Source organism: Bactrocera neohumeralis, chromosome 2 (assembly GCF_024586455.1).
Source record: "Bactrocera neohumeralis isolate Rockhampton chromosome 2, APGP_CSIRO_Bneo_wtdbg2-racon-allhic-juicebox.fasta_v2, whole genome shotgun sequence".
In the NCBI taxonomy this organism is placed as follows: Eukaryota; Metazoa; Arthropoda; class Insecta; order Diptera; family Tephritidae; genus Bactrocera; species Bactrocera neohumeralis.
The window spans coordinates 2,729,977-2,742,631 of record NC_065919.1 but is presented as its reverse complement, the minus strand read 5'-3'; the positions used below and the strand labels follow the sequence as shown (position 1 = coordinate 2,742,631).

At 33.7% G+C, this 12,655-nt stretch overlaps 1 protein-coding gene across 1 annotated transcript in view; it reads right to left on the bottom strand.

The window, feature by feature from the left end:
• LOC126751689 (uncharacterized) overlaps positions 1–12,655 on the bottom strand; it is an 85,487-nt gene that overhangs the window by 31,679 nt on the left and 41,153 nt on the right. Inside the window, exon 9 of the mRNA XM_050462147.1 lies at positions 1,649–1,838. Coding sequence (XP_050318104.1) covers positions 1,649–1,838 — 190 coding nt within the window. The remainder of the gene's footprint in view (positions 1–1,648; positions 1,839–12,655) is intronic.

Below are 12,655 nucleotides of genomic sequence, written 5' to 3'. Positions count from 1 at the left end.
TATTAGACAAGACTAGAAAATAATAGAAACTAGATAATATATATTTGTCATTACTAAATATAGTCATACGACATCAGTGGAGTATATTTGCCAAAATATATACCTACATGTATAGAACAGAATCTATTTGTAAGTAAGACTTTCAATTTATCCATCTTATTTCGATGGCCTTTCTCTCAGAAGCAAACTCTGCGAAATAGTTCATTTCATGCTCCATGCATTGGAAGACTTCGAGATCACTTTTGTAAGTATTTTATGGTTAGGTACATTATGAGTGCCTGTATTTTTTATTAAGAACATATAACTGAATAACCAAATAAAATTCTGACAAAAAAAAAATGAATTTCTTTCAAGTTCAGCTTATGGTCTCCCAAAAAATTATATCAGTAATTTTCCAATAACAGCCACAAATAATTTATTAAACACGACAATGAAGCTAATATCAAATTGCTTCAGAAGTATCTATGTTTACTATGAATATCGACTATCTTAGTAGACGGCGCTCTCCTGTCAAAAAACTTGCACATAAAAACAGCGGCAAAGTTAATAGGAGCTTGCTTGCATTATTAAGTTATACCAACACTCTCTGCAGGGCAACTGTATCATTGTTGTATATGCGCGCATTGTTTGCTCTACCACTGGTATTTCCATAGAAACGCCACGCTTTTGTCTCCAACTGAATGCCGTTTGTCCTTCCGCTTTGACTGCGATACAAACTTTGTCGGTAGGGCAAACAGGAGCGTTTGTTTATTTCTACTACACATTTGCCAGCTCACAAGCTCATATAGAATTTTGCAATAGATATATGATCACATAGACATTTTATACATACACATGTGTTTAAGGGTGTATACATATGAAGCGCATGTATTGATATCAGCTACTCCAGTGGCAGCTGGTGAGCATTTTGTTTTCGATCGCTTTGGTAAAGACATTAAAATAAATCTTTACATTACACACGCACGCGCACACACACTTACACGTCTATGTATGTATAGAAGACAAATAAAATATAAAATACGTATGTGTATTAGGGTGGGTCAAAAATAAATATTTTTTCAAGTGATTGGAAACAAAATATATAACTTTAAGGTGGAGGAACTTTCCCTAAAATGAAGAGCTCATACTTGGAGAGGCCTTGTTAGAGTGGCCTACCAACCGATTTTTCAGATTATTAAGCAAAAAAATATTCATTTTTATGATTCACCCTAATGCACATAATATAAAGTTTAACGAGCCTGATGACTTCAAGTTTATCTTTTATTGATTTTCAAGACTAAATAAAGTGATTTCGCGTATAACGAGTATTTTTGCAATATTCAGGGCGACATATTTAATGGTGTGACAAAATACCGTGCTAGTGAAATAAATACATATCAAATATTGTGAGGTATATTATGGAGAAGGTTAAGAGATGTATGGCGAGGAAACTTATACCTTTGGCATGTTAACGTCAATGTCTATTATTTAGTTTTGACGGCAGATAATACTTAGTTAGGTGCACAAACGAAAACATTTTTTTTTAAAGAAAACATTTTTTTTCGATACAGAAAATATTTCAAAATAAATTTTCTAAAAGTTGTTCGTAAATATACTATATGTGTAGTACTATAGTAGTAACAAATCAAAATTACATAAAAATACTCACATTGGCATACGGTCCCGTTGCGCTGTTGTGTCCAAACACATACATATAATTGCGTCGATTGACATCGGCGTGAAATAAGCCAGTCTGCATTAGAGGCCCCACTATACGGGCATCGGACAGTATGTCAAGTACAACATCACGATGCTCCGAATTGGTGCCCTTCGTAGGATTGTTGTACATATCCTCATATCTGTAATAAATAATAATATAATATTTAATGTAAAAAAAAAATTCTGCGATCTAAATTAATATTGCAAGAAGTCCACTCTAACTTCATTTAATGATTTCGTTTAATATATTTTTTTTTTTTACAAATACAAAAGAGAATTTCTGGAAAAAGAAGCGAAAGTTATTATGTGTGTAGGACTAAAACCAATTTTATTGATGGGTGAGTGGCCCTTAGAGCTTGCCTATCACCGGTAAAGTTTTATCAAAGTCCTCAAACTTACTGAAAATAAATGGCTTTCGCCCTCAATAACAATTTTTTTTTCACAGACTATGGTGTATTTTTTTTGGGGATAACCCATCATAATTTTCCAACTACTGAAGAGGTACTTATTCTAACAATATGAAATATATCAAAACAAACTTACTAAAAATTGATGGCGGCCATATTACAAAAAATATTTGAAACACATATTTTTTTCTTATTCCTATTTATTCTTTAATTAATAAACCAAGCCTTAACGGAGAGCGGTATTCATTTTCCCCTATACCCTTTCTATTCAACGTTATTTACATTATTCACATGTCTAAAACACAGCAGTAGAACTAACAGAAAACTGACAACAACTGACAATACTCATAATTGACGGCACTTTTGGTGCGTCACTGTCGTAAACGCACAATTTGCCGCGTGTTTGAACTCAGACCCACCCGTGGCTACGAATAATGATTATATCGTGGCTGAAAATCAGCGACCATAAATAGAGGTGCTAAACTGTTGGCTGCACGATGTACCTAGTTAATATTCTTGTTGTTTGCACACTTCACTGGAATCCTTTACAAAAGCGCAGCTAGAGGTGGTGCGTTGGTAATTTAACCTGGAAGCTTTTTTCATAAAATGCAAATCATGCTAATATTACATTAACCCGTGTTGTTGCCGTAGAGGCGGTGATGCCAACATCAGTGCAAGTGACAATCTGAAAGACGAATAAAAAGCAATTTTCGTACAGCGAATAGTGAGTAGTGCTGCCCTCAATACAACATGCACATATGTGACCTTACACTCCTATTGTTTGCCAGCTTAGCAATATATATAGACATATAGTAAATATGCGTTTGTAGTTCTCGTAAACAAAAATAATAATTTTCGACATTGTGGTGGCTAGCTTATCAAACATTTATAATTGGCGCTGGCATGGTGATGACATGCAAGGAATAACCACTTTGTATGTCAGATAGTGAAAATACCGACAGTTAGATTGATAGGCTGGCTCATCATTTGGAAATTATATAGACGTACCAAAATGTTTCAATTAAGAAGAAATTAATTATATTCTATGCTGCTTTGTAGTCATATGTTTGGTTGCATTTGCAGGTTCGCATACGGCGCTGCGGGGCGTATACGTAATATTTTGTTGCCACCTAGCAAATGTGATATATTGGGAAAACTAAGTAAATAGTTTGTATTTTAGGCAATATTTCAATAGTTTAACTGTTATTTTATGAGTTTTCAGTTGGAAATTTTCAAAATTAGAACAAAGATGTTCGTAAACTTTCCAATTTATATGAATATCATATTCATTTGGGTGACTATCTTCATGAAATAAATTCTTAATACAACTCTAACATGAAATGTAGATATCTATGTATATATCAGTCAATATTTAAATCAATTTAGTTGACAGTATTAAAACATAAATTGTAATGTCAGTGAAGGGAATGTTTTCTTAATTATTGATTTTATCATTTAAATACAATAAGAATACGTAGATGAGTTCTTACAACAATTATAAACCGGTTTTAAATTATGCCAAAGTGTTTATGCACGTAAAGTTATTGGTATATTTATACTCTCGCAACAATGTTGCTAAGGGGAGTATTATAGTTTTGTTCACATAATATAAAACTAATAGAGTCAGATATTGGGTTATATATATCAAAGTGATCAGGGTGACGAGTAGAGTCGAAATCCGGATGTCTGTCTGTCCGTCCGTCCGTCTGTTCGTCCGTCTGTCCGTCCGTCTGTCCGTTCGTCCGTGCAAGCTGTAACTTAAGTAAAGATTGAGATATCATGATGAAACTTGGTACACGTATTCCTTTGCTCCATAAGAAGGTTAAGTTCGAAGATGGGCAAAATCGGCCTACTGCCACGCCAACAAAATGGCGGAAACCGAAAACCTATAAAGTGTCATAACTAAGCCATAAATAAAGATATTAAAGTGAAATTTGGCACAAAGGATCGCATTAGGGAAGGGCATATTTGGACGCAATTGTTTTGGAAAAGTGGGCGTGGCCCCGCCCCCTACTAAGTTTTTTGTACATATCTCGGAAACTACTATAGCTATGTCAACCGAACTCTACAGAGTCGTTTTCTTCAGACATTTCCATATACAGTTCAAAAATGGAAGAAATCGGATAATAACCTCGCCCACCTCCAATACAAAGGTTATGTTGAAAATCACTAAAAGTGCGTTAACCGACTAACAAAATACGTCAGAAACACTAAATTTTACGGAAAAAATGGCAGAAGGAAGCTGCACCCAGGCTTTTTTTAAAAATTGAAAATGGGCGTGGCCTCGCCCACTTATGGACCAAAAACCATATCTCGGGAACTACTAGACCGATTTCAATGAAATTCGGTATATAATATTTTCTTAACACCCTGATGATATGTACGAAATATGGGTGAAATCGGTTCACAACCACGCCTTCTTCCAATATAACGCTAGTTTGAATTCCATCTGATGCCTTCCAATGATGATAGCGGAATAAAACTTTACACAAATACGGTATTTGAAAATATGTAAATGACGTATAATGAAATATCGATTATCATTTTATCATGCGAGAGTATAAAATATTCGGTGACACCCGAACTTAGCCCTTCCTTACTTGTTTGTTTTGTAATATAGTCAACACAAAATATTACACAAGAATTCTATAATTCCTCCATATCTGATTAGAAGTGTATGTAACAAATTTGTCGATAACCGATCAGAAACTTTGGACACAGTTATGAAATAAATAATTTCGTTATTAAAATGGCATTTTAATATAGATTATGACTGTATGTGTCGATCATATTCGTGGCAATTCGATAAAGACATTATGAGACTTGCTGGCATTATCAACTTTGCTTTTGCTTGGACGCTGTTAGACTTTCCGTTTGTATGATATTCTTTTAGAATTCAGATTCGTAAAGTACATTGCATAATTAATGTAGAATAGTCCTTAACAATTTCATTGTAATCAGAATTATTGACTTTGAAGAAAGAAGATGAGACAGCTGAGCGCATAAGATCACACAGAAAGATTTAAGTGTTTCTTTCTACTTTAAAAAACCTTTACATACAGAAGAGTCTATACAAGATGAGCTTCGCCTTATTTACGTATGAGTCTCGGTTTATTATTTAAACTCTCTTCTTTTACTTATAATAGTCACTTCATTATAAAAAAATAGTCTGAATATTACATTAAGTTAATATTTTAACTTTAGGATATTTTGAAAAAAATTTAAATCGATCTTACTTTTCATTAGCCACAGTATTTGTGTGTGCCTTTCACACTAATTTTCATTAAAACTACAACGGTTTTGAATCTAGTTATTCTATTATCGCGAAGCGTTTGGTGCTCATCCCGACTTTCAAGAAAAATACTCGTTATTTGGCAAGAATTTTTCTTTAATATCACTGATATTCGCAATTAGTTTTAAATTTATAACGGAACGCTTTAATGCACTAAATTATTCGTATTACTTGCTTTCCTCTACTAGAAAATGAGCATTAAAATTATACTTATTTCCATAAGTTCATATACATATGTACATGGTCTGCTAAAATCAAAATCCACTTAGAGCGAAGTAAAACAACTAACTTGGGAATATGTAAAATATTTTACATATACATATATGTACATTTATTTACTTAATACAATTAAATATTTGTGCACGCACCACTATGCAGCCAATTTAAGTCTGTGCTTTGTTGTCCATATAGACAAATTGCAAAATTTAGCCATGTTCGTTCTAGCTGTAGAAACTAGTGGCAATTAGTGGGCTCATAGCTACTAGTGCTGGACTAGATTGACCTTTCATAAAGAAAACACAGCAGTTCCCGATATGTACGTTAAAGTGTAAAGGCATATACTTTTCAACAAAAATCTAAAATTGCGAACTAAATATCGTTTAGTTAGGCCCAGGAAAAAATTATGGGCACTAGTCTTTATTAGAGGAAACTGCCTAAAAATTAGCAAAAATTGCAGAAAGCACAGACTAAATTGATTACAGTTGATTTGATCCTTAGCAATGTTGTACAGTCTTCTTTCTTGTTTGATTTATAGTTACATCTTATAGTATGGCAGAACTTGTCGTTATTTGCAATCAAAGTGATTTAGTCTGAGTCTGAACTAAATTCTATATTCATTATGGCGCCTAGAAGTGAGAAGATATATATTTATTGATTGATAAATAAAACTTATTTAAGTCCAAAATATTTTTTCTTAGTGGAAACAACTTATAAGTCACTGTCAAGAAAACCATAAATCATAAATTGGAAAATTTAAAATTAAATTTTTATTTAAGACCAACGAAATTTGTGTTAGTCAATTCAGTTATTATTCAGTGCCGACAGCTTCTCGCCTGCCTTAAACTAAAGCAACTTGTCGACTAGTAACATTAGGTTTCAACTGCATCATCATTCATTGAAGAACTGATTCTATAGGTTTGAATTTTTCATGCCAGCAGTTAGCTGTCGTAAAAGAAATTGCTTTTGCTTATTACTGAGTGCAATTTGAGCGCATACGTATTGTGTCTGACATTCTTGCTTATCTCCACTTCAACTCCAGTGGGCGTTTAGTTATTCAAATCCCATACAAATATAATGCAAAGTCGCTTGAGTGTTGGCTCACATGTTGAGCTGTGATGTTTGTTTGCACATTCGTGCGTTACAAGTTGTTATGCAAACTCAAGCGTGCACACACAAACCCATACCTACATCTACAAGTGCAGCAACAATTGCTGCATTCACTGCACGACACACACAGCTGTATTTATCAATTCAAAAATGTTTATTTTCATGCTTTGTCCTAGTGTGATTGTGTGTGTTTTGGAATTGAAGTAGCAGCGTCTTCTGCCTTCCGCAATCGGCCAGCCCTTCTTTGGTCACATAAATTTCCGCAGTCAGAATCCTTTCCCTCAAGTGCGGAAATCTTTAAAAAGTCATAAGTACAAACGGAAATCAAATGTTATGCATGTTGTGTCGCCACACACAAGTTGCTGCCGTCAGTGTGTCCTGCAACTCATTTATCTTGGAAATTTATTCATTGTAAAATTTTGTGTATTTCGTACCGTCGCTTAACAGGCGTCAAGTTGCTTCGCTCGGCGCTCAAGTCATTCACTTTGAATTATCTTTACACGTGCGCCAGCCTTTGACGGTGATGTTAAAGAAATTCGGCAAGTTAAATTAAACCTTCTGGTGGCAAAAACTATGCATTCAGCCATACACACCACTTGCTTGAGAGTTTTGCCAGTCCTTCATATAGTGGTCAAATTTGCTTGTGTCGGACATGGCGTATAAGTAATGTCATATTTATGTACACACACTTTGTCGTAATTTATATTTAAATTGATTTATAATATAAATTTTATCTCCCACTTTACTGCTTGATTACAAGTTAAACAGTTTATATATAGCGTTGTATTTATGTAAATATATAACAGCTTTTATATACAAGAGCATATGTATATTTTGAGTGAAATTAAATTTGCATTTTTCGTGAGGCATGAACTCGCTCATATGTCTGTGTGCATAAGCGTCACGATGGTTATGTGCTCTGACATTTTGTCTGAAGTGTCACATTCGTTTTGTGACACAACTTCCTGAGTTTTTGTTATTTTTCCTTACGCCGTTACTTTTATATGACTTCTGACATTGACGTTAATGGCGTCTTCAATAAATAATAACACTTTGATTGCAGTAATGCGCCTTCACTTTGTTGGTGAGTTATAACTGACATATTTAATTGAGCAAAAAACAAGCAAAGGCTTGAGTGTAAATCTATCCCTCGTAAACCGATGTTTTATACCAAGTATTATAAAAAATATGGATTGTTTCGTTCTGTTTAAATAAAATACCAATATTTTCTATATAATATTAAGCTGAACACCACACTACTGATTTAATGCATTTATCTCAATGTATGATATATGAAATAAAGTATGCTAGAAAAAGCCTGATGTCCATCTCTTTTTCTGAACAATAATACAAAATACCCAACGCCATAAAGTCAAACAGTGTTTTAAGTTAATCAACAATGCAACTTTTCAGACAAATATTGCACCCACACAATGCAACCAGCGTGCAGGAAAGCAAAAAGCAAAAGCAACAAACCAATGGACACAGAGACAATAAAAATGTGCAATAAATGTTTGCTTTAGAAATAACAGCTGAAAATAAATACGAGACACAGTAATAGCAGTTTGACTCAGATAAATGCAATGCACACATCGCTTTGTTGTTTATTTATTTACTTTACTCTTTGTTTCAATTTATTTTACTTTTATTTTATTTTATTTTGCTTGTGTGTTTAATGTAAGAGCAATTGTGGCTGCATTTGAGTACATTACGTGGGCATTTTCATCATCTGTGTGTTGCCCATTCATATATGTGTGTGTATGGGAAGAGAATATATTTTAAGTCCTTTAAAGTCTGGAAGGCTTTTGAGTAGTCGCTTTAATATTTTAGTTTGAGCTTGTTATTTTAATTTTTGCTGGGATCAATATAAAATTTACAAAAAATATAACAAGCTTTTAGTTAGGAAAAATAAGCTCTGATTTCAGCAAGATATATCAATAAATATTGATCTAGTTAATTAAGAGCAGTTCAGTGACAAACATAAAATAATGAAAGCATAGAAAAAAATCCGGTTATTATTTCTATATATTTTAACTGTAAACTCAAACAACAATCGTTGTGGTTTACGTGAGTACCTGCCGAAGTCCTCCTTTTACAACTTAGTCGTGTTCGAGGCTGATCTAAAACCTCTACCGTTCTGTGGGTCCGGCACCCGGCCGCAGTGCGACTCAACAATGAATTGAATTTTTCAACCTTACCTGCCTTTACGCTTAAGCCACAGCCACCACTAATCTCCACAAAGCGCCAAACCCAATGAGCAGATTGGAGTATACTCCAAGGGCTGACTGCTTCCCGTGGTACCAGTTTAAAGTGTCTGGTAAGGCCTTGTAGCTTTTGCTACTATCAGTTGAGCGCCCACAGCTCAATGTCTGGTGACATTTGTCGCTTGAACTTCAAGCGTCTATTCATTTGAAGTAAACTCATTCAAAGTCTATAATATCATTTCAAGCTGAGTGTTATTGAACAAGATCTGACTTAGAATATGCTGACATTTCAAGGCATGCCCAAAATTCAGACACAGTTCGTATAGATTTTAGTCACCTCTTACGACAGGCATACATTACCGCGGACAAATTCTACGCCCTACCTGCTGGGGGATGTGAATTCTAACAATAAGCAATCTTATTATCTCACTACTTTTTCTTTGCCAATTAATATCTGTAATACAGAAATCAATTTTATTCTTTTAAGCAAACGCGGCTATAAAGCACTATTTTATATTTGAAAAATTAGACATGGGAATGATTTATGGCTTTTTTCGTAGTATGTAATCTTTGATATGAAAACGTTAACTTCACTCTCACCGAAGCTATAATACCCTTCACAGGTGCATACTTTATAGCATAAAAGCGTAAAAAGTCTTTAACTTGATGGTAGTCCGATATGAAATGCAAAAGATTTCCAAACAGGAACCTAAATTGAGTTCTTCAGAATGCAAGTCAGCTCTATGATACCTATAGTGAATATGTGCAAGATTTAAGATCAATATCTCAAAATTTAGGGGCAAGTTCGCGTATATACAGACGGACAAACACATAGATATAGCTATAATTATATATAAGATAATATATATATGTATATTTGTAGGGCATCGTGGCAAACTTAATATACCCTATACGAGGTATAAATATTCCTCAGCACTTACATTATTACAATATTCAGTTTTTAATATACGGAATTGAACAAAAGCTTTGAGTATTAAAAATCAAACCCAGATTTCGCACAAATGCCCTCATTTATCACTTAAACATGTAAGGCGAAATGCTTTTGTAAATTGTGAAAAAGTTTCACAATTTTTACTCTCTGTGTAACATAAATTATTCAGCGAAGACAGCAATCCGCGTTAGCACGAGGGTAATACTTTCTCCATTTTAATCCTTACTGTTATTACTGAAAATAAAATTTTATTCCTTTCCATTACATTTTCCCCCATCTCTATTGTAATCTCTTTCATTCATTCTCATTCTTGATTGCATGAATGTGTACGACGTTTTTTCATTATTGTATCTACTGTTAATTACCGCTGACAATTCGTTTTTATTATTTTTTAACTTGCTGATTTATCGCGCATTTTCACTCTCTATGCTTATGTATCATTAAACTGCAATTAAATTAATTATATTTCTTGTAGTGACAATGGCGCTGACCAAAAGAGCAAACCGCTGACCGAAAAAATTAAGAGCATATACCCTTTTGTGGAAAAAATGAACACCATTGTGAATATAGGGTAAAAATTATTAGTGGTATGGCGGAATATGTTACGTATACGCACTGACAAAAGTAGTTTTGTTTTTTGCTGTCAAACGCTGTGAGTATATAAAAGTATTCTGGTTTAATAGCGTGCTTTGTGCACATTTCAATTTTTCAGAATTTTTATTAGAAATGTTTCAAGGGAAAAATGATGCGAGAGCAATATGTTACGTATACGCACTGCTGAACCATTTTATAAATACATATTAATATGACTATAAAAATTCTACTGTGAAAAGTTTATGTATCAATAAGGTAATTTACGTATATTCTTTTTTATGTCGCTATTCTTGTGTTTTTGTGTGCAATTTCAGTGGAAAATTATAAAGACTAATTGCTTGCTTGTCAAAGCGTTATATAGGAAAAAAATATTTTCCCTATGAAAAATGGGTATGGTCATAATATTATAGCTAAATGAATAAGCTTAATAATATTTGTAAAGAACGTTCGGGGGTTTCTAAAGGCTATATTGCATATCTAAAGATATTTATATTTCAATTATATGTACATACTATTACCATATACGTTAGAAAATTCTTAAAAGATTATTAAGTTATTATAATTAAAGAGACAAGAGAACATCCTGACACTGATAGCAAACTAACCATCAAAAAGTGGTAGAACAGATCGATCGGCTACTAAGACTCTCTCAAATTGAAAAATTCCCTGCAGAAAAGTCAGAGATGTAAGAAAATATAAATACAAAAAAATTTATATAAAAAATACGTACATGAATTTACAATAATTTATTCAAATGTTTATGATTTTTCAGCTTTAATTTAAAAATTGTACAATTTTTTTTTTATATGCGCTGCACCCAATTTTCGAGCTTTAAATTTGGGTAACTTGCTAAAGGTTCAAAATTACAAATTTGTGTCATCAGCTTGCATCTCCTGCATTGAAATAAACACGCCTTCGTGTTAGTGTATGATGGGAGAGTTAGCAACAATGCCAGAAGAATTACGACCATTTTAAACATTTTGTATCTTGCGGCGGGTCAGTTGCCAAATTCTCTCTTAATGGGCGAGCATTAACGCTATTGTTGCATTACAACACAAAATGAACGTGTACACAAAGTTGAAAATGAAAATACACTAGCCAAGCGTAGCATGAAGCCCAGAGAAGAATGTGTTACGGTACAAAAATACTTGGCAGGATTTTCACTGACATTATACAAGCTAAGTTTGAGAACACACAGATCTTTTGTACTTTTATGTTTACCGGAAATGAGAAACCACAACATTGCTGTTTTGTTAGGAAAGGTATTAATATTGTATTTGCTGGAGCTAATAGTTAGCGAAGAATAGTGAGTGCCACATTTCTGTCTCAGACCGTGCTCTTCATTACCTGGATAGCAATAATATAAGTCAGATTATGATTTTGCTATCACATTTGCTATTATTTTTTTTAAATAGATTGCAAATAAAACATATTAAAAAAAAAATATATTCAACCAAAAATTGCTTTATTCAGCGAAAAGCCCACATCTGTCATAAGTATTTTTAAACACTGCAACGCAGCAACTTTTCCTTTGCCCACACAAGCACATACCTAGACAAATACTCGCGTTGATTGAAATAACATATGCTCTTTTAACCATAACTATCGTGTTGAGAAGCATTGAAATATACCGCAGTAACTTTTTATTACTTCAATCGCGCTGCAAACACGTTGTTAACACGGTCAAAATGCCGTCACATCATGTATGTGAGCACAGATTTTGACAGCCTGCTTTTTCCGCTCGCGCCTCCATTTCAGTCTGAAATAAGTTAGCAGCGATTTGTTCAGTGATTTCAATGTTGATTTCTCTTTCTTTTTTTACATTTTCGCATATAGAAAATAGTGCACCATTTTGCTTCAAAAACTCTTGTTAAAACATTTGTAAACTATGTGTGTGTGGCACAGCAGAGATTTACAGCTGTCACTTCTGTCAGACACACACGTTAGCACTTAGTTGAAAGGGCTGCAACGTGCCTAGCTAGCTTCAAATCATATTTATTTCAACCTTCACTCACTCACACATGCATTTACACATACAAATATACTACAGCTTTGCCGTATACTCTTCACCTGCTTGTTACATAACACGTGGCATAGTGGTGTGCGACATTACTCCCGTGTGAATTTGCGCCCAAAAAAATTCGCCGCAATTTTTAGAAAAATAATGGAAATATTTTTGCAC